Raw genomic sequence first — 20324 nt, 5'->3', positions numbered from 1 at the left:
AGATGTAATTCACATACCCTATAGCTCACCCATTTAAAGTGCACAATACAGTGGTTTTTAGTATATTCAGAGTTGTAGAAACATCACTATAATCGATTTTAGAACATTTTCATCACCTCAGAAAGAAAGCCCCTCCCAGTTAGCTGTCACTCCCTATTCTCCTTCTTCCCAGCCCTAGGCAGCCACTAATCTACTACTTGTCATTCTGGATTTTCTTATTCTGGACATTTCATATAAATGGAATGACACAATATGTGGTCCTTTGTGACTGGCATCTTTTATTTAGCATAATGTTTTCAAGGTTCATCCATGTTGGCATGAATCAGTACCTTATTCCTTTTTTAGAAATTTTGTTTTCATGGCCCAGTGATATTCCACTGTATATACACCATATTTTTAATCTGTTTAGCAGAGGAGGGACATTTAGGTTATTTCCATATTTTGGCTGTTATGAATAATGGTGATCTGAATGTTTGTGTTCAAGTTTCTGTGTGGACATATATTTTCTTTTAACTTGGGTGTATATCATATTTACATAAGGAGAACTGCTGGGTCATATGGTAAGTTCTATGTTTAACTTTTTGAGGAACTGCCAGATTTTCCCAAAAAACTGCATTATTTGGGAACTGAGTCTTAATTTTTTAGTGAATTTATATTCCTGGGAAGACTCTGCAAAGCTTGAACTATTTAGGCTAAGCATAAAGAAATGATCAACAAATAATTTGTTCATTGCCAAATATTCATTTTCTACATTTAATATGATTTGACTTAATATGCTGAATTAATATCCTTTTAAGAGTATAAATTGTGATTAACTTGACTTTAATAACATTTAGAGAGTATTTAAACTTTTATGAGTAGTATCTCCTATAATGTTGTCATTGGTCAATACGTATTTGGGAAGGAGATTTTTTCTCTTTGGAATTGCCTTCACAGCAATGTACATTAATTATTTAGTATTTCTGTAAACCTTTGTGTTTAAGAGTAGATTTTATTTCCTTTGGGGGGAGAAAATGACCTCCTGAAGTCATTCAGAGCAGAGTTTAAAGTAAAGCAAATTGAACAGTGCTATCTTTGATTTAAAATGAAAGGTGATTATTAACATAATAAAAATTAAATTTGTTGCATAGCTTGTAGAATGACTGTGAAGGCAGTCCGAAAAGAGAGATATTTGGGGTAATGGCAGCTCTTCAGGTGATGACTTTGAAGGGAATACTTGGTACTTTTTTAAACATCTTATATTTTTAGTCACACTTCTTTCTTTACTTCCTAAAAGATATGCTGTATCATCCCATAATAATCGGTAAGAGGTGTGCCTTGAAGTATTTCAGGAAGCCAGTTTATCTTAATACCTGGTGTTGGTGTTCTGAGCCATTTAAATTGCCTGCTTTAGGAGCAGTCTTTAGATATACTCTAACTCATCCATGTTTCATGTACTAAGGACCTCCTGTTAATGCAGTGCAATTTCAGTTTGTGAGAAAGGTGTTTTCTGTGAGTGTGACTCCCCTCTTGCCACTTTCGGTCTTGTTTTGTTTTACCCGAGTGAATTTCTGTCTTGTTTACCAGTTATTTAACCATCCCATAAAGTGTATGCACTCTTAAAAAATTACAACAATTTAAGCACATTTTAAGGCTATGGAAATAAAGAATTTCAAAACTGTTAACCTTTTCCCTCAGTGACACTGCCTTACTAGAAGAGGAATTGAAGAAACTGATTGATGCTTTAATTGAGAATTTTCTTGAGCCCAGTAAAAATGGACTGACCTGGCGTTCTGTTTAGCCTTCGCCAGAACATCGCTGCTCTGCCCCGGTCTGTGGAACAGAGCAACCAAGAACTCCATGCATTGAACTCATGTTAGCATTCTCTCTGTGTGTCATCTGGCCAAATATCTTTTTCCTTTATTTTCTTTCTTTTTGGTTGGCTGGCTAAACTGTATAAATATGAAATGAAATGGCTGGAAAGAAATAATTCAAATTTTTTCATAATCCTGAACAAAAGTCATTACATTAAAAGTATTATGGTAACATGTCATTCTTCCTTCAACAGAAACAAAATACAAATGTGAGTGTTCTTATTCAAGTGTGATTAAGCTTAGTTATATATTCTTGTGATTGTGTATAGCACAGTTTTTCTTAAAGGAAGATAATGTTGTATAATTGTAGAGTTAGTTAAGGAAATGAATCCGTAAGATTGGCAAGTGGCACTGCTCCCAGAATACTGTGGAAAAGTGTCATTGTTACATCGCAGGTATTAACTTACAAATTAGAGTATTTGAAATAGGATATTTAGCATTTCTAGGTTAGAACAGGTGTTACAATTTGTGGTTTCAGCACCTCTGTTTCAGGTGCTCTTGGTGCAGTGTAAATTTATTGTATTTATTTAAAATTCTAACATTTATCGAACATAAAACAATAGTGGCAACACTCCTAGTGGCTTGGTTCTTTCTCAGTGCCTTTTCAAGGCATGGTTTGAATTGAAATAGTGTTCTTCCATTGAGTATAATTTAATCACTTAATTTGCAGACAGTTAAAGAAAGTCTTCCAAACTATATAGGTACTTCTCCTCTATTTAAAATAGATTGTTGATTTAAAAATCTTATGAATGTAAGTAAAAATCTTAATAAAAACAGGCTCAGTATAACTAGCTAAGGATCTTCATGTTAGAATTGTGTCAGCACAGCCTCTAAGTAAAGAAAAATACTGGAACTAAGAAAGGAGCTATGAATTTTTAATTTAAAAGTCTGACCTTTAAATTACATTTTTTTTACAGCCCTTCATTTTTGTAAAATTTAAATTTATTTATTTTAATTGGAGGTTAATAAGAATATTTGTTTCTTTATCACATGAAGTAGTGCTCATTTTACTAAGAAATAAAACATCCAGATTTTAGATCTTACAAAACAAGCTACATGTTTTAAAACTAAAGTCCAGTTTATCCTAACATCTTGCTGACTTCTGTAGAGTTTTTTTTATCATGAGTAATATTTATCTCTCTTAGTGGGGGAAAATTTTTTGGGAAGGGAATGTCATTTTTGGTTGATTCTGCATCTCTAAAAAAGAGTTAATAGAGAAGTGTTGTTTAATCTTCTCAAAGTGTATTCTGTCCTGTATTGCTCACAGGGTACTTAGCACACATGGTATAGTTAAGAGTTAACCATCATGAGGCCTTGGATGTACATAATTATACTAAACAAATTGCCTGTGGGAGATAACTGGTATGAGAGAATTTATTTCCTTGAAAAATAATACAAAATTAAAACAGACTAGAATATTTGTTAAATCATGGTTTGATTTGTTGCAGTTATCAGCTAACATTTGGCTGACTCCAGATAATCCAAATGTGATTTTCAAATTACTGTACTGCCACTATTGTTCATTTGTTCCTTCCTTACTTTCTTATAGCTGAATCTTGTGTGACTGTAGATAATAGAGCTAAATGTAGAATACTATTCCTGAATGAGTTTGTTTCCAAAGGCTTTGCACTAAAGAAGAAATGTGTAGAATGTTTTGCTTTATTTGCTTTTAGGAATGTAGATTGTCATTTAGGAAATGGCCTATATTCTACAAAGTAGTATGAACAATGCTATATATATATATATATGAAAAATAATGTATATTCTGTTTTAGTATCTGTGTTTCAGTGACTGAAGAACAAAATGGAGCTAAAATGATACAACAACTCATTCATAATCACTAAAGCCATGCTTGTCATTCTATTATAAAGAGAACAGTTTTTAATGCAACAATATAATGCAACAGGAGTCATCTTAACCAAGGTGAAAAGTCATTAAGGCTTGGATTCTTATGTCAAAAATTTAAATATCCAAAGTTAAAATTTTACAAATGTTCTCAGAGTATAGATTGAGGGAGTTATTTGATTCTAGCCAAGCTCTTGAGCATGATATTTAACAAGAGCCCATAGTGGGTGTACACTTGTCAACAAAATAAATTCAGTTGCCCAAGACAACCAAGAAAAATAGAAGTACTGGCCAGTAGGGCTCAGCCTTAGGATCTACATTATCTTTTTCTTTATGAACAGTATCATGGAAATGAATGCCTTCTCATTAAGTGTGTAGATCAAAACTGCTATTTTTCTAGAGCTTTGAGGAAAAGAAAAGAATTAATCAGGCAAGCTTAAAGCACTAGAAATAAACAGTAGAAATAAACAAGAGAAAAGTCAGTAAAGTGGCAGAGAAAATGCTTCATGTGAAGAGCAAACTTACCACCTGAAAAGTGGGAAATGAACTGGCTGTGGGCAAGTTGTTTACTTGTTGTTATGATGAGTAGATAGTGATGCTTTTGTCTCCTTTATTTAGTGACTGCTAAGAAGCAGCCAGGGAGGCCTTTGAGGTGGTGAGAAAAAGTACCCCTCATAGGATTCAGTTCCTGTTAGGATGTTATGTTTTCGGATTGTACGGGAACTGGAGAGGGGTGAATATAGCAGAAATAAAAAGGAATGAAATATAGATTGAAAAATAAGACCTATAAGAAAAAGCACAAATGATTAAGATCATTTAACTCGGAGAGGAGGAAGTTGTTGAGATAGTTTAGTAAATCTTGAGTTATTATTTAAATCTTTTATTGAAGAACTCAAAATAAGAGGTAATATGACAGACTGTTCTCCATCTTCAGCAGGGACAGTATAAGAGGGAATAAGGATTTTTTTAATACAATTAAACATTTCAGAATTATGGCATATGCTAAAAAGCTGTTTAGCACTTTTTAAAGTTCCTTCATTGAAATCTCAGGTTGGAACAAAGATGATATCATAAAGAGCATTGAAAGTAACATTTGAGTTTCACTCCATATCTGGAAGAATTTAGCTCACAAGATAGTTTTAGTATATGTTGAGTAGTAGATGCATGAGTGCAGTCTTTATTCACTGTCTAAAGAACTGCCTGATTAAACCTGTAAATTAAGTGCGACTTGAACATAATTCCGTTCATCTTGAGGAATGTATAGGATATTTGAGGAGTTTGTTTTAAATATAAATTATTATTACTTGGATGTTGTAACTTCAGCAGACAGAAAGGTTCTAAGAGAGTGGATGCCTTGGAATATCTATATAAGGAATAGACCTCCTATTTCTTAAGCAAGTTGCTTCTGGAATTGATGCAACAAAGATACTCGCTGAAGTTTAATGGAGAAATTGTTCTACAAACTCTGCTGCTATTGGTGTTTCTCTCAGATGTTTTCCATTGATGTTTGTGATGCTTGAGAAATCCAAATTCTGCTTGGATAAATTTGTTTTATGCCTTTTTCTCTCTACCTCCCTCCTTCCCTAGGTGCCCTTCCATATTCTGTTACTGTGAAACACTGTTGCCCTGTTACCTCACTTATAAGAAATCTTAACTGTATTCATTCAGACTGCTTTAAACTTATTCCTAAGCTGTTTTTGTTTATGGACTTTTGGTTATTTTGTTATTACTGTGAGAATATTTAAGACATTGTAAGAAGTAATTTTAAATCTATTGTATAATCTTTTTTGATCTGCTTGGATACTACTGTATATTAATTTATTATAGCCTTTTACAATTCACTTGTGTTCTGAGATTGCTCTAGAAACTGATGAAGAAAGACTCCTACTAACCAAAATGAATGGTCAATTGATCTGGCATTTTATTTCAGGTTTCCTTGTACTTTGGGCATCCAAAGCACAAGCTCTGAGGAAATAATTTTTTTTTACATTTGTCCCTCAAACCATCTTACCATAAACCATGAGGAGTCTAAGTGGAAAGGAGGGAATATCTCATTGTTGGACTCTTTACACAGCCTAAGTTTACTCCTGGTTGGAAACAAAGTTAATGTTTTCTGTTGGTGACTTTAAAATATTCACCATACTATTACATTCATTAAGACATATCTTCCTTTGTTAATTCAATACTTAAACATAGAAGAATGACTAAAGTGACCAAGATAAGGGCAAAGTGGCATATCTTTGAAGTTTGCCTCTCGAATTTTTCCACCAGCATAATCCTAAAGCAAAGGAACATGAATGTTTGGGGGAAGGGGCCTGAGAGCAAAATCAGAAGCAGCCTGCACTTGAAATTTTGTGTTCTGTCTTGAAAATGTGATTTTTGCATTCTCCGTAATAAAACTGTTTCAGTGAAAAATGATGCCTTCAGTCTTCGTGGAAACTGATGCCACCAGAAAGAGGCACCATGTTTATCATGTGGGCTCTCAGTTTTCTCCCCCATCCCCTGCCTCAGTTGCTGTATACCCCTGAGGGGACACACGCTGACTCTAGTGTGACAAATATATGTAGAATGTACGTAAGATATTCCCTTTAGAAGGTGACCTTTGAAGATATTAATGCCAAGTTGAAGTGACCTGAAATAGTTTTAGTACCACTGAACCTTATAATATAACCCAAGGCATTTACCAGTTTGTTCACATTAATTATTAGCATCCCTTGGCTAGGAAGGAGCACCTGACTCTCAGCTCCCTGAAAGCAGGGATCATGGTTTATTATTTTTCATATCCACACCACCCACCACCTGTTATAGAGTACTTAGTTGGTGAAAATAGGAATTATGGAATTTTATTCTAAAGAAACAAATAGTTTAGGCAATCGAAAACATGACTTTTCTGATTCAGCTTTTAAAACAGTTTTCAGTACTGATATGTACACTAAGTAATGTTTATCAAGCATGCACACTCTTAAATACTCTGTTTCTTTGGCAAGAGGAGAGCATATTCCATTTTGAAATTGTATGTAATGCCTACTATTTTACACTCAAAGCAAGATGCTGGCCAAGAAGGTTAAGAAAATATCTGTGTAGACTTGGTATCACTAGTATTAGTGCTGTTATAAGCCTACTAATGCTGCCTTCCAAGGGAGTCACAACTAATTGGATACTGTTTGGTAAATTTTTGTCCGGTGTATGATTCATCATATGTCTGAAGAGAGCCACCCAAACAAGATTTGCACCTGTATGTGATGAGGCCTTGTGTTATAGGCTGAAACAAACTCTTTGTATGTCATTGAATATGCGAGATAAAATATATGCAGTTAAGAGTTAATTATTTTTCTGTATACCAGTAGTCCAAAATTGTACCCTCGTTTTAATAGTTTCTGTCAATATCTTCTCATTTTTCCTTACAGACTACCAGGGTGTATCATAAATACTCCCTATGACAATTTGCACTTTAAGTATTTGTGTGCGTGGTTTTAGCCAAATGAAGTGTTATCAGTAATAAACAGGTCTCTTCATAGGCATAAGTTTCTGTGTAATTTTTATTATCTTAGATATTATGTAGTTTATAAAGTTTGCTATCCAAACTGAACATGTTCTTGAAATATGTACATGATATTCCCTAGAAACTACTTTGACCATAAAAAAGTAGTGTAGCTCATTACTCGGTAAATATTTCTTGATTGGTTAACCAAAAGCTTCCCTGGTGGCTCAGAGGTTAAAGCATCTGCCTGGAATGTGGGGGACCTGGATTTGATCCCTGAGTCGGGAAGATCCCCTGGAGAAGGAAATGGCAACCCACTCCAGTACTCTTGCTTGGAGAATCCCATGGAGGGAGGAGCCTGGTGGGCTACAGTCCATGGGGTCGCAGAGTCAGACACAACTGAGCGACTTCACTTTCACTTTCACTTTAGCCTAAAGTCCCAGAAGAAAGAACTAATACTAAATATTTTTCCACATTATTTTTCTCCTTCTCTTCTTTAATTGACCTAATTTGTCTGCCCATGTTAGCATCAACTAAAGGAGAAGGCAATGGCACCCCACTCCAGTACTCTTGCCTGGAAAATCCCATGGGTGGAGGAGCCTAGTGGGCTACAGTCCATGGGGTCGCCAAGAGTCAGACACAACTGAACGACTTCACTTTCACTTTTCTCTTTCATGCATTGGAGAAGGAAATGGCAATCCACACCAGTGTTCTTGCCTGGAGAATCCCAGGGACAGGGGAGCCTGGTGGGCTGCTGTCTATGGGGTCGCACAGAGTCCAACACGACTTGGCAGCAGCAGCAGCAACATAATAAAAAGTTAAAGATTTGGAAATCCCTCAAAGAAGTAACTATGTATCTGTGATAGAGTGGTGATCATGCAATTAGTTTCCAGGATTGTTAGGACTCTGTGGTCCTGGTCTCCACTGCCTGCTTCCTCTGATAGGTTCAAAGGTAACATGAATGAGAATAACATTCTACAAGATCATTTTATCACCTTCCTTGTATATTCTGAAAACCATGCTAACCCCAGCCTTACCTTTTCCTCTTATTTTATTGTTGTTTAAGCACATAAAAAATACAGCAAATTTAAGTAGTAGTATTACCTATCTCTGTAGTCTGCACAAGCATAGCCTTTTCACTACATTACTATTGCCTAGAACAGTGCATGGCACATAGAAGGTATCCAGTAATATTTACTGGTTGAATTAATCCATCTCACATTTCTGCATGAAGAAGAAAAGCCCTGAATTCTGCTTTGATTCCACACATGCACAGGGTTGCACGTGATGAGAAATATGCAGCAGTGATTCCACCCCCTTTAGAGATTTACAAGCCCATTAATCAATATCTCATTCAGGCAACACCTACTTCTCACTATCTCTGGGTCGTCTCTGCCCACGTCCTGCTGAAATCCCAAGCTAAGCATTTTCTTCCCACTTTCCTGGCCCCATATTTTCCTGGCTTGAAACCTCCAAGTCATCTTTTACTTATCGTGCCACAGGATATGTACTAATTGACAAATTAATTTGTTTTACTTGGAGTACTATATTAGTTGATTCGCAATGTTGTTAGTTTCTGGTGTACAGTGAAGTGATTCAGATGTATGTGTGTATTTGTGTTTATGTGTGTGTGTATTTTCTGTTTCATATTATTTTCCACTATGGTTTGTTACAAGATGTTGAATACAGTGCCCTGTGCTGTACAGTAGGAACTCGTTGTTCATCTATTTTATACATTGTATCTGCTAATCATAAACTCCTAATTTATCCCTCACCCCTCTTCCCCTTTGGTAACCAATTAGTTTGTTCTCTATATCTGTGAACCAGTTTCCGTTTTTATAAATAAGTTCATTTGCATCATTTTTTAGATTCCACATAGAAGTGATATCATATGATACTTGCCTTTGACTTAGTGTGATAATCCCTAGGTCCGTCTACGTTGCTCCAGATCACATTGTTTCATCCTTTCTAATGGCTGAGTAATACTCCTTTTTATATGCACACCACGTCTTCTTCATTCATTCCTCCATCCGTGGACGTGTAGGTTGTTTCCATGTCTTGGCCATTGTAAACCGTGGTGCTATGAACATTAGGGTGCATGTATCTTTTTGAATTAGTTTTCTCCAGATATATGCCCAGAAGTAGGATTGCTGGATCATATGGCAACCCTATTGTAAGTTTTTTGAGAAACCTCCAGACTGTTCTCCATAATGATTGCACCAGTTTACATTCTCATCAACAGTGTAGGAGGTTCCTTTTTCTCCACACCCCCTCCAGCATTTATTATTTGTAGACTTTTTTTTGACCAGTGTGGGGTAATAGTTCATTGTAGTTTTGATTTGTATTTCTCTAATAATTAGCAATGGTGAGCATATTTTCTTGTGCCTATTGGCCACCTGTGTTTGACAAGTTCTTTAACAGCCTCTGAAGGTAAGGACAAGTCCATTGGCCTGAAACCCACCTAAAACAGAGACCAAGAAGCTAACTCAGCCTAAAATAGCAATGGGACTGTTACCATCCCCAAGGGAGAATTCATGTGTATTTAGATTGAGATGTATTAGAGGAGGGATTATAATAAAAAGGCTTCCCTTGTGGCTCAGCTGGTAAAGAATCCGCCTGCAATGCAGGAGACCCTGGTTGGATTCCTGGGTTGGGAAGATCTGCTGGAGAAGGGAAAGGCTACCCATTCCAGTATTCTGGCTACAGTCCATGGGGTCACAAAGAGACACAACTGAGTGACTTTCACTATAATAAAAATGTTTGTTTATTCTCCGTCTTTCCTCTCTTGTCTTCCCCAAACTAGCACTTCTTCATTCTTGTTAGTGATGTGACCGTTCTCCTGTTTGTCTTTATTTCCCTCTCTTTACCTCTAGTTCTAATCATTAAATAGACCAGTCTTACATGTGATTTGCTTTAGATTATGTCTTTGACCTCTGCTTCATTAAGGGCACTGCAGAAGGCTAAGAAGTAGGAAAAAAGACACAGCAACCATGTTACTGCTGGAACAGCAGGATCAGAACACTGTTGCCATGGCCCCACACCACCAGATCACCTGTGTTTCTTCTTGATGTTTTTGGAGTCAAAGCACCTGAAGAGAAGGCCTCAGTGGCCTGGACTCTTGTTGCATGCCTGCCTCCTGGCTGAAACTAGATCCTGGTAATGGAAGGATCTGACCCCTCAGCTTCCTTCTGAATGACAGCTGCAGTTACCCTTCCATCAAGACACAGTGACAGGAAGTGAACTCATCAGTTGAAAACTCTGGTGCAAACAGAAGGTGACAGTTCACTGCAGTGCCAGAGAACTGGAGAAGAAGTAAAAGCTCGGGCACAGGAAGAGGGGGGCATCTTAAGCACAGACACAGCACACGCATGCAGAGAACCACGAGCAGTTCAGTACTGCCATGCTGGGAGCAGGGATGTGAGCGCAGACTGGGGAGAGGGCCCTGTGTGCTGTGCTGCAGAACTTAGACTTCAGTCAGTAGATAATGAGAATCGTGGGAGGGTTTAAGCAGAAAGATGGTGGTGGGGGCAGGGAAAGTATGAGAGAAAGAACCTTGGAGTTCATCTTATCCAATCTCATCATTTTCTACCATTTCACTACCAAATGGGATAAAGATTTGAACTCCAGTGACAACTTGCCAAGACAAGTTATTCTCTTTGAAAGGAAGACTAGTAGAGAGTTTTTATTATGTTCAGCTGAAATCTGCCTCCTGCAGCTTCTATTCTTTGGTTCCACTTGAAAACTCAATGTTATCCAAAAATCTGTTTCCTTGTCACTTGAAGGCTTTTCCCCTCAGTCTGAATATGTGTAATTCAGTAACTGTTCCATGTGTGACCTGATTTTTAGATCCCCTTCACCTTCCTAATCACCCCATAGACAATTTCCAAAGAGCTGGGTCCAACATAAATATAATACCATAAGGACTCTAGACTGCCAGGCTCCTCTGTCCATGGAATTCTCCATGCAAGAATACTTGAGTGGGTACCATTCCCTTGTCCAGGGGATCTTCCAGACTGAGGGGTCGAACCCGGGTCACCTATGCAGACAGATTATTTACCGTCTGAGCCATCAGGGAAGCCCCCATAATACTATATATATATATATATATATATGTATATATATTATATAAATTTAATAAATATAATTTATAAATATAAACTATCAGTTCAGTTCAGTCGCTCAGTCATGTCCAACTCTTTGTGACCCCATGAATCGCAGCACGCCAGGCTTCCCTGTCCATCACCAACTCCCGGAGTTTACTCAAACTCATGACCATCGAGTCGGTGATGCCATCCAGCCATCTCATCCTCTGTCGCCCCCTTCTCCTCCTAGCCCCCAATCCCTCCCAGCATCAGAGTCTTTTCCAGTGAGTCAACTCTTCTCATCAGGTGGCCAAAGTACTGGGTTTTCAGCTTTAGCATCAGTCCTTCCAATGAACACCCAGGACCGATCTCCTTTAGAATTGACTGGTTGGATCTCCTTGCAGTCCAAGGGACTCTCAAGAGTCTTCTCCAACACCACAGTTCAAAAGCATCAATTCTTCAGTGCTCAGCTTTCTTCACAGTCCAACTCTCACATCCATACATGACCACAGGAGAAACCATAGCCTTGACTAGACAGACCTTTGTTGGCAAAGTAATGTCTCTGCTTTGAGTATGCTATCTAGGTTGGTCATAACTTTCCTTCCAGAGTAAGCGTCTTTTAATTTCATGGCTGCAGTCACCATCTGCAGTGATTTTGGAGCCCCAAAAAATAAAGTCCGACACTGTTTCTACTGTTTCCCATCTATTTCCCATAAAGTGATGGGACCAGATGCCATGATCTTCGTTTTCTGAATGTTGAGCTTTAAGCCAACTTTTTCACTCTCCTCTTTCACTTTCATCAAGAGGCTTTTTAGCTCCTCTTCACTTTCTGCCATAAGGGTGGTGTCATCTGCATATCTGAGGTTATTGATATTTCTCCGGGCAATCTTGATTCTCCCACAATCTTCCAGATTGTGTTTCTTCCAGCCCAGCATTTCTCATGATGTACCCTGCATATAAGTTAAATAAGCAGGGTGACAATATACAGCCTTGATGTACTCCTTTTCCTATTTGGAACCACTGGTTTTCCCTACTTTCTTCAATTTAAGTCTGAATTTTAATATAAATTTTGTTTTATATTGTTTATATAAATTTTTATAAAATATAAATTTATGATAAATATAAATATACATTATATAAATTTAACATATAAAATTTAATATATAAATAAGATTAATATATATGCCAGCCCAGAGTAGAAAAAGGTGAGATTTCTAAGTGATATGGGAGCAGCACAGCAGGTGTCAGGGAAGAGGGCTCTGGCCTACCGCACACTCTTTTGTTGCAGGAAAGGAGACCTCTTCCAGGACCTGAGAGTGGGCTTTTGTCTAACAGTTGGAAATGAGTTGTCTGATGAGACACAGAAGTTGACAAAGCAAAAACCTTTATTGGGAAGAGGCACCTGGACTGAGAGCAGGAGGTTAAGGGAAACTGGGAGGTCTGCTCTGCCATGTGACTCGCTGCCCTGGGTTTTATGGTGATGGGCTTGGTTTCTGGGTTGTATCTGGCCAATTATTCTGACTCAGGGTCCGTCCTGGTGGCACATGCATTGCTCAGCCAAGATGGGTGGCAGCAAGAAGGCTTCTGGGAGGTGCTAGGACACGTGGCATCTCCTTTTGACCTTTCCTGAACTCCTTCAGTTGGTGGTGGCTTATTAGTTCCATGTTCCTTACTAGGACCTTCTGTCATAAAATAACTCAGGGAAATAGTTACTATGGTGCCTGGCCAGGTTGGACGGTTTCAGTCAGTGTGTTTCCCCTAACACTTTGACATCTTTTGCTTTATGAACAACTGCTCCCTTAATCCTCAACTCAAGCATCATCTCTTCCAAAAAGCCTTTCCTGGGAACTTCCCTGGTGATCCAGCAGTTGGGACTGTGCCTTCCAGTGCAGAGGGTGTGGGTTTGATCCCTGGTCAGAGAGCTAACATGCCTCTCAGCCAAAACACCAAGACATAAAACAGAAGCAATATTGTAACAAATTCAATAAAGACTTTAAAAATGGTCCACACCAAAAAATCTTAAAAAAAAAAAAAAAAAAAGGCCTTTCCTGCCTGCCAGAACTCCCTTTGTTACAGCACTTCCCACGCCACAAGGAAATGGTTTCTGAATGTGTCTGACTCTCCCAGTGGATTGTGAGCTCCCAAAGGGCTGGAATTGGCTGACTCAGTGCAGTTCCCCAGAGCCCAGAACCAAGCCAAGAGGATAATGAGCCCTCAAGGGGGAAAAAATGTTCAGCTGAAGTGAACTGAATTGGAATTTGAGCTGCATTACAAGGGCAAGTAGGCTGTGAATAAGCAAAGGGGATGAGGCGTACTTGGTATATGAATAAATTCCACTCAAAGCAAAGAAAATCTATGGGTGACAACTGGGAAACAGGGAGACTTGAGACTTGCTGGAGGCCTTCCTGCCAGACTGGCTGCAGCAAAGTCATGAGCTGAAGTTGGAAGGGTGGGTAGAAACCAACCTGAGGCTAAATTAGGAAAGTTGGAGTAGGGAAAGAGTAGGAGAGTGGGCAGGGAGCAAGGGCAGAAAAAAATAGTAACTGGATTCGAGGTGTTTTTTTTTCAGTTGTTTGCTGTTCCCACATCTGCATGCTTCCCCCTAGTGGACAGAGATCAGAACCCCAATTCAATACAAGCATCTCTCTTTACAGTTAGGAAAGTCTGAGGGTCAGGTTGGGGATCAACTTGAGTCCACAGAGTGGATTGCTGCAGAACCCAAGTCATCTTCTTCCCCTTGCTCTTTCCTCCATGACCTGAGAGTGCCTGGTTAATATTCATTCAGTGAATCTTAGTCTTCAGCCAGGAGTCCTCTCTACTTGTAGTCAGAGAAAACTAAGGTCCAGAGAGCAGTGATCCTTTGATTTACAAAGCAGTTCAGGGGCAAATCTGGGACTAATACTCAGGTCTCCCAAATAGCAGTCCCTTTCTCCTTCTGTATAAATATTTAGTAATCAGAGCTTCCCAGGTGGCTCAGATAGTAAAGAATCTGCCTGCAATGCAGGAGACCCAGGTTTGATCCCTGGATCAGGAAGATCCCCTGGAGAAGGGAATGACTACCCACTCCAGTATTCTTGCCTAGAGAATTCCATGGACAAGAAGCCTGGTGGACTACAGTCCATGGGATTGCGAAGAGTTGGACACAACTGAGTGACTAACACTTTCAACCTACCAGAAGCAGGACCCTGAAGAAAAAGTTGGTAAGATGTAACCCACATATTTAAAAGGACAAAAACAATTACAATGCAATAGAATTGCAGTAGTAAAAGTAAGTATAAAATGCTGCAGGAATAGAGGGTTATCTTTGCTGGATCCAGGAATGGCTCTAAACAATTGCTGGGAGCCTTGAAAGAATAGCTAGAGGTAGAGAAAAGAGGAAAGACCTTGTAGACACAGGAGACAACAAAAAGCAGGAAGAAGCATCCTGCAGAGACTGGAAAATAGGTTTCTGATCTCAGCCAATGGCATAGATTTTACACACTTTTTCTGGGTGAAATGTCCGAAGTTCCAACTATCACTCTGAAGCTGGTGACCTACACACAAGTCTATGTGTGTGCATACTCTCGTATGTGCAACCAATTTAATTTCTAAGCTTCAGAGCCACACAGGATTTCAAGAAGAAGAACTGAAACATGCTCTTGAGGCATCTTGAGGCTTAATAGTGCCACTGCTTCATTCCATAGGCCAAGAATGTCACAAGGCCACTTCAGATTTAAGGAATGGAGAAACCGTCTCCAACTTTTGATGGGAGGAACGGCAGGGTCACAACTCAAAGAGTATGGATTCAAGGAGGATTGAAAGGTTGTGGCCATTTTTTAATCCACCACAGTATGTACTCCGTGACTGTAATTGTTCGCATTCCTTCCACAGGCAAAGTATGCTTACCTCCATTTCAGAACCCCTAAAGTCTCTTGCTGTTACGTCATCAGGCTGGAAGTCTAGGATCTTATCATCTACATCAGGTTTGTAGGTGCCTTGATGAATGTTGTTCTTTCTGATCTTGATACCCATGTATTTAAAAGACAGCTGGCATTTCTATTCAAGAAGGAAAAGCATGAGAGATACATAATCATCCTTAAACAGAGGCAGTTCTGGACTCCACGTTGGCAAAGTTTGTCAGGTCCCCTCTCCTGGGAGAGGGAGTATTCCTTGCTGAGGCCTAAATTCTGCTCCACGGGAGCAGTTCCCTAGTCTATTGATCTCTGTGCTTCTTGCTCTGCCCTCTGGACTATGCTTTGTCCATCACCTTCCTTGCCTGCTTCTGAAGAAGTGGCTCATATTGGCAGCTGAGTGGCAATTCGAATTATTTAAGTCCCTTTTAGTCCAGGTTGGTGATACTCTCATATGTGCAACCAATTTAAAATTTTTGTGGGTCTTTTATGTATCTGATTGTAGTCTACTCCATACTCTAAATGCCACCCAATCATTTTTGAGACATCTCTCAACTTTATCATTGCTATTTTGGTATTAGGTTTCTATGGATATTGCGCTTAAGATTTCAAGAAGTCTAGGAGTCTACTAGACATCACTTTAATTCTCTCATAGGTCTTTACAAAGTGTGTTACAGCCACACCTTTGGTGTGATTCACACCTCCAGGCTCTATTTCCCCATAAGAATTCTTCACTGGCTAGAGAGCCTCAAGATGAAGTTTTATTTTTTAACGTGGTAAGTCCTGGCCCTCTCTCTTCTCTCTAAATTCGTGTTTCAAGCAGGCCAGTTCTTTCTTTAACTCATACCTCTCTTCCTGTTATAAAGTTATCACACCCAGTTGGGAGCACCCAACTGACACAACATTCTCCCTAGAAATTTCCATAGTTGAATCAAAATTTTAGTATTTTCTCCCATCTTCCCCTAGTTACCACAGGCAACAGTTTTGTCCATTGTTTTGCCACTATAAAACGCAGATTACCATTTTTCTAGCCAGTCACAATTTCCTCATCATTTTCCCAGATTTCACTGTTTACTTGCCAGTTTTCCAATCTCCACCCATCCCTGATCCCAAAACCAATGCCATGAATTTTGGGACTTTTCTTAAAAGCAGCATTTCAGACACCAGTTCTGTAACAGTCAACTTTTGCCATAAAACAAACTACCCACAACTTTAGTGACTTAAAACAATTATATATCTCACAGTTCTGAAGTTTGGACTGGGATCAGCAGGCTGGTTCTTCTGGTCTTAGTTGGGTTCACTTATCAGATGGAGGTCAGCTGCCAAGTCAAGTTGCCTGGGCGCTGCTTAGCTCACAATGGTCTCAGCTGGGTCGGCCAAGCTCTGCCATGCTCCAGCAGGTGAGCCCAGACTTGTTCACATGGGTGCCTGCATGGGGTTCCGAAAGAGGACTGAAGCATGCCAGGCCTCTTGAGGCCTGGGCTCAAAACTGGCACATTGTCCCTTTTGTTGTATTTCATTGTCTAAAGAAAATAATAAGGGGAAATTGACTCCTTGTTGGAGGGAGATGCAAGCTCACACTACAAAGGGTGTGGATACAGGGAGGAGTAAGGATCATGGCTGTCTTTATAGTCTACTTTGCCTTCTCAGAGGCCACCTCCTGTTGAATTTTTTGTGTCCTTCCCTTCCAAATTTTAAAATTTATGTATGTGTATGTATATACATGCACACATATGGTAGTATTTTGTCAGTTTTCAGTTCAGTTCGGTTGCTCAGATGTGTCTGACTCTTTGCGACCCCATGGACTGTAGCACGCCAGGCCTCCCTGTCCATCACCAACTCCCAGAGTTTACTCAAACTCATGTCCATTGAGTCGGTGATGCCATCCAACCATCTCATCCTCTTTCGTCCCCTTCTTTGACTTTAAATGAATAGCTTCATATATACTAAAGAACTTATGTAACCTAAGTATAAAATATAAAGAATATAATACTTTTGTACCTACCACTCAGAGAAAGAAATGGAATTTTACCCACACATTTAAAGCTTCCCATGTACACCTACCTCCTAACTAAACATTCGTTTCTCACCTGGATTATGCAGCAGCTTTCTAACAGGTCTTTCTACCTGTGACCTTGCCTCCTCCAATCAGTTCTACCCACTAAAGTCAGAATGATCTTTAAAAAGCAAAAATCTAATTGAATCATTCCTCTACTTAAAACTGTTCAGTTGCTTCCCATTGACCTTAGTGTAAAAGTAAACTTAGAGCCAGGGGCTTCCCTGGTGGCTCAGATGGTAAAGCATCTGTCTGCAATGTGGGGGACCTGGGTTCGATCCCTGGGTCGGGAAGATCCCCTGGAGAAGGCAATGGCACCCGACTCCAGTACTCTTGCCTGGAAAATTCCATGGAGAGAGGAACTTGATTGGCTACAGTCCATGGGGTTGCAAAGAGTCGGATACGACTGATCAACTTCACTTTCACTTTCAAACTTAGAGTGACCCTTCAACATTTGGCTCCAGCTTTTACTTCATGCCTCATTTTTGCCATGCATCCCTCCATGTGCTGTGTTTTTTCTCAAAACTGTTCATTGGTTTTTAGCCAAATGGCTACCATAGTTCCTTGCACCTCCCCCTACGAGGCATATATCACCATTGTTCTTGACTGTTTGCTTGCCCGTCTCTCATACTTGCTATAAGGACTCCGAGGACAGGGAAGTCATCTGGCTCCTCTGCTGTATTGCTGGTTACCAGGAACAGCACCTGGCACAACGGATGCTCAGTAATGGTTAAATGAATGAATGGATGGGTGGTACGCTCTGGGGACAAAGAGACACTCCACAAAAAGCTAGTCCCTAGCCTAAGGGCTTCCCTGGTGGCACAGTGGATAAGAATCCACCTGCCATTGCAGGGGACGTGGGTTCAGTCCCTGGTCCACCTGCCATGGAGCAACTAAGCCTGTGAGCCGCAACTACTGAGCTTGCACACCCTAGACCCCGCATGCTGCAACTGCTGGGCCCATGCACTGCAACTACCAAAGCCTGCGCGCCGAGAGCCTTGCTCACCAACAAGAGAAGCCACTGCAGTGAGAAGCCCTTACACAGCAACAAAGAGTAGACCCCACTCACAGCAAAGCAGCGAAGACCCAGCATAGCCATAAATAAATAAATATTTTTTAAAAAGCTCCTAGCCGTCTATGGGGTCGCACAGAGTCAGACACGACTGAAGCGACTTAGCAGCAGCAGCAGATACATACACTGAGAAATTAATCTTGTTTCTAAGCAAACAGCAAGTGTTTGACAAGGATTATGGTTTTGAGTTGACTTCTAAATTTCACCAGGGGGCGCTATAGGAATGCCTCAGGTTTCTTAAAAAAAAAAAATCAGGTTTCTATAAGAGAGCTGCTGCTGGGGCTGCTAAGTCGCTTCAGTCCCTGGGATTCTCCAGGCAAGAACACTGGAGTGGGTTGCCATTTCCTTCTCCAATGCAGGAAAGTGAAAAGTGAAAGTGAAGTCGCTCAGTCATGCCCGACTCTTCGCGACCCCGTCGACTGCAGCCCACCAGGCTCCTCCGTCCATGGGGTTTTCCAGGCAAGAGTACTGGAGTGTGGTGCCATTACCTTCTCTGCTACAAAAGAGCAAGTAGGGTCTTTTCAAGGAAATACTATTTTCAGAGATGGTAGTGGTGGTTTTGTGTTAGAATAAACTCCCTATTCTGTCCATTTGAAAGAGCTATAACAGCCATCTGCAAATTTGAAGGACTGAAGTAACCTCTCTTGGTGTCCATTTTATATACCTGTAGTGGTTCTTCGATTTGGAATCAAAAGAAGTTTGAAATACATGATTTAATTTATCTTCCACACCAATTACTAGAAGCCAAAATAGGGATTGTTGTTATTATTTCCATCTTAAAAGATGATAACTCTAAGGCTCAAGAAGTGAAGTAATTTTCCCAAGGAATCACAGCTGGTAAATACCCAAGCAGGGACTTGAATCTGTCTTCCAAATTCGAATGTATTCATTTACCAAAAATAGTATGTATTGAGTTCATAGCTCTGGAAAAGATGATAGGGCTATAGAAGCCTGGCCTCCAAATTCAATGTCTTAGAAGAAAAGACTGTCAGAGCTGGAGGAAGCTTTGGAAACCACCTAAGGAAGCGTTCTCAGCTTAAACGTGCACAAGAATCACCCCATGAGCCTGTTAAAAATGAGTCCTGGCCTTCGCCTCCCCTTCTCCTACATTTTGATTCGATGAGTCTGACAGCACTGTGTCTCCTAAGCACATCCACTTCCCCCCACTATGATTCTGGGGCAGATGTACTGTGGACCACGCTTGTAGGAACACCAGTCTGTTGGTTTAAGCCTTTCATAACACAAAGGAGAAGAGAATGAGACATGAGTATCCCAGAAATGCTCCTTGAAGGGAGACTGAGCCAGGAGCTGGTAATGAGCACCTGAAGTAATGATGTAGTGGAAAGGGTACTCAGCTGAGAACTGGAGACCCTGGGTTCAATTTCAGGCTTTACCATCTTGCTGTTGAATCACTAATCTCAATGAACTATGGTTTTCCCAACCATAAAATGCAAAGGAACAATACATATCTCATAGGCTTATTGTGAGGATAAAGGAGATGAATATTAGAAAAGACCTGGCAAAGGACTGTCACATAGAGGACCCTCAATAAACAGATTGAGTAGTAGGATTATTCTGAATGCTCTATTTGCTCTATTCATTCTTTACAAATGAGTACCCACTATTGCCAGGTACTCTGCTAAGCACAGTCCTGCCTACATAAAACTTATGCTCTGGTGGAATAGATAGACATGAATTATAGAAAAAAGAAATTACAACTGTAATAAGTGCTACCAAGGGAAAATATAGGGGGTGTTTTGAATATTATGGGGATTCGACCCTAATCTGCAAGCAAATGAAAGATTCTTGAGGAAATGAGTCAAAGGATGAGTAGGAGTTAGTCAGAAATTACACATGAATCAGGAAAGAGGTTGGCAGGAGCAGGAAATGAAAAGGCCAAAGGCCAACGTGGCTGGTGTGGAGTGAGCAGGGGAGAGTGGCATGACATGAAGCTGCTGATGATTTCTGGGAAAGCCTTTCTCTTCTCTGCCTTGATATTTATTTTGAAAGTCATGATCTTTTCCTCGATCCTTTTATTTCTTAAC

General features: G+C 39.8%; 2 protein-coding genes across 2 annotated transcripts in view; both read left to right on the top strand.

Annotated features, from left to right (window-relative positions):
• The window catches only part of PGM2L1 (phosphoglucomutase 2 like 1), a 60434-nt gene extending 53215 nt beyond the window's left edge, over positions 1-7219 (top strand). Inside the window, exon 15 of the mRNA XM_042233221.2 lies at positions 1678-7219. Coding sequence (XP_042089155.1) covers positions 1678-1780 — 103 coding nt within the window. The 3' untranslated portion in view covers positions 1781-7219. The remainder of the gene's footprint in view (positions 1-1677) is intronic.
• Positions 4630-20324, top strand: part of P4HA3 (prolyl 4-hydroxylase subunit alpha 3) — a 77887-nt gene continuing 62192 nt past the window's right edge. The window contains exons 1-4 of the mRNA XM_060400016.1: positions 4630-14461; positions 15132-15223; positions 15807-15927; positions 16396-16551. Of these exons, the coding sequence (XP_060255999.1) occupies positions 15139-15223; positions 15807-15927; positions 16396-16551 (362 nt within the window). The 5' untranslated portion in view covers positions 4630-14461; positions 15132-15138. The remainder of the gene's footprint in view (positions 14462-15131; positions 15224-15806; positions 15928-16395; positions 16552-20324) is intronic.

Source organism: Ovis aries, chromosome 15, assembly GCF_016772045.2.
Source record: "Ovis aries strain OAR_USU_Benz2616 breed Rambouillet chromosome 15, ARS-UI_Ramb_v3.0, whole genome shotgun sequence".
Classification (NCBI taxonomy): Eukaryota; Metazoa; Chordata; class Mammalia; order Artiodactyla; family Bovidae; genus Ovis; species Ovis aries.
This window is presented reverse-complemented; position numbering and strand designations above follow the sequence as displayed.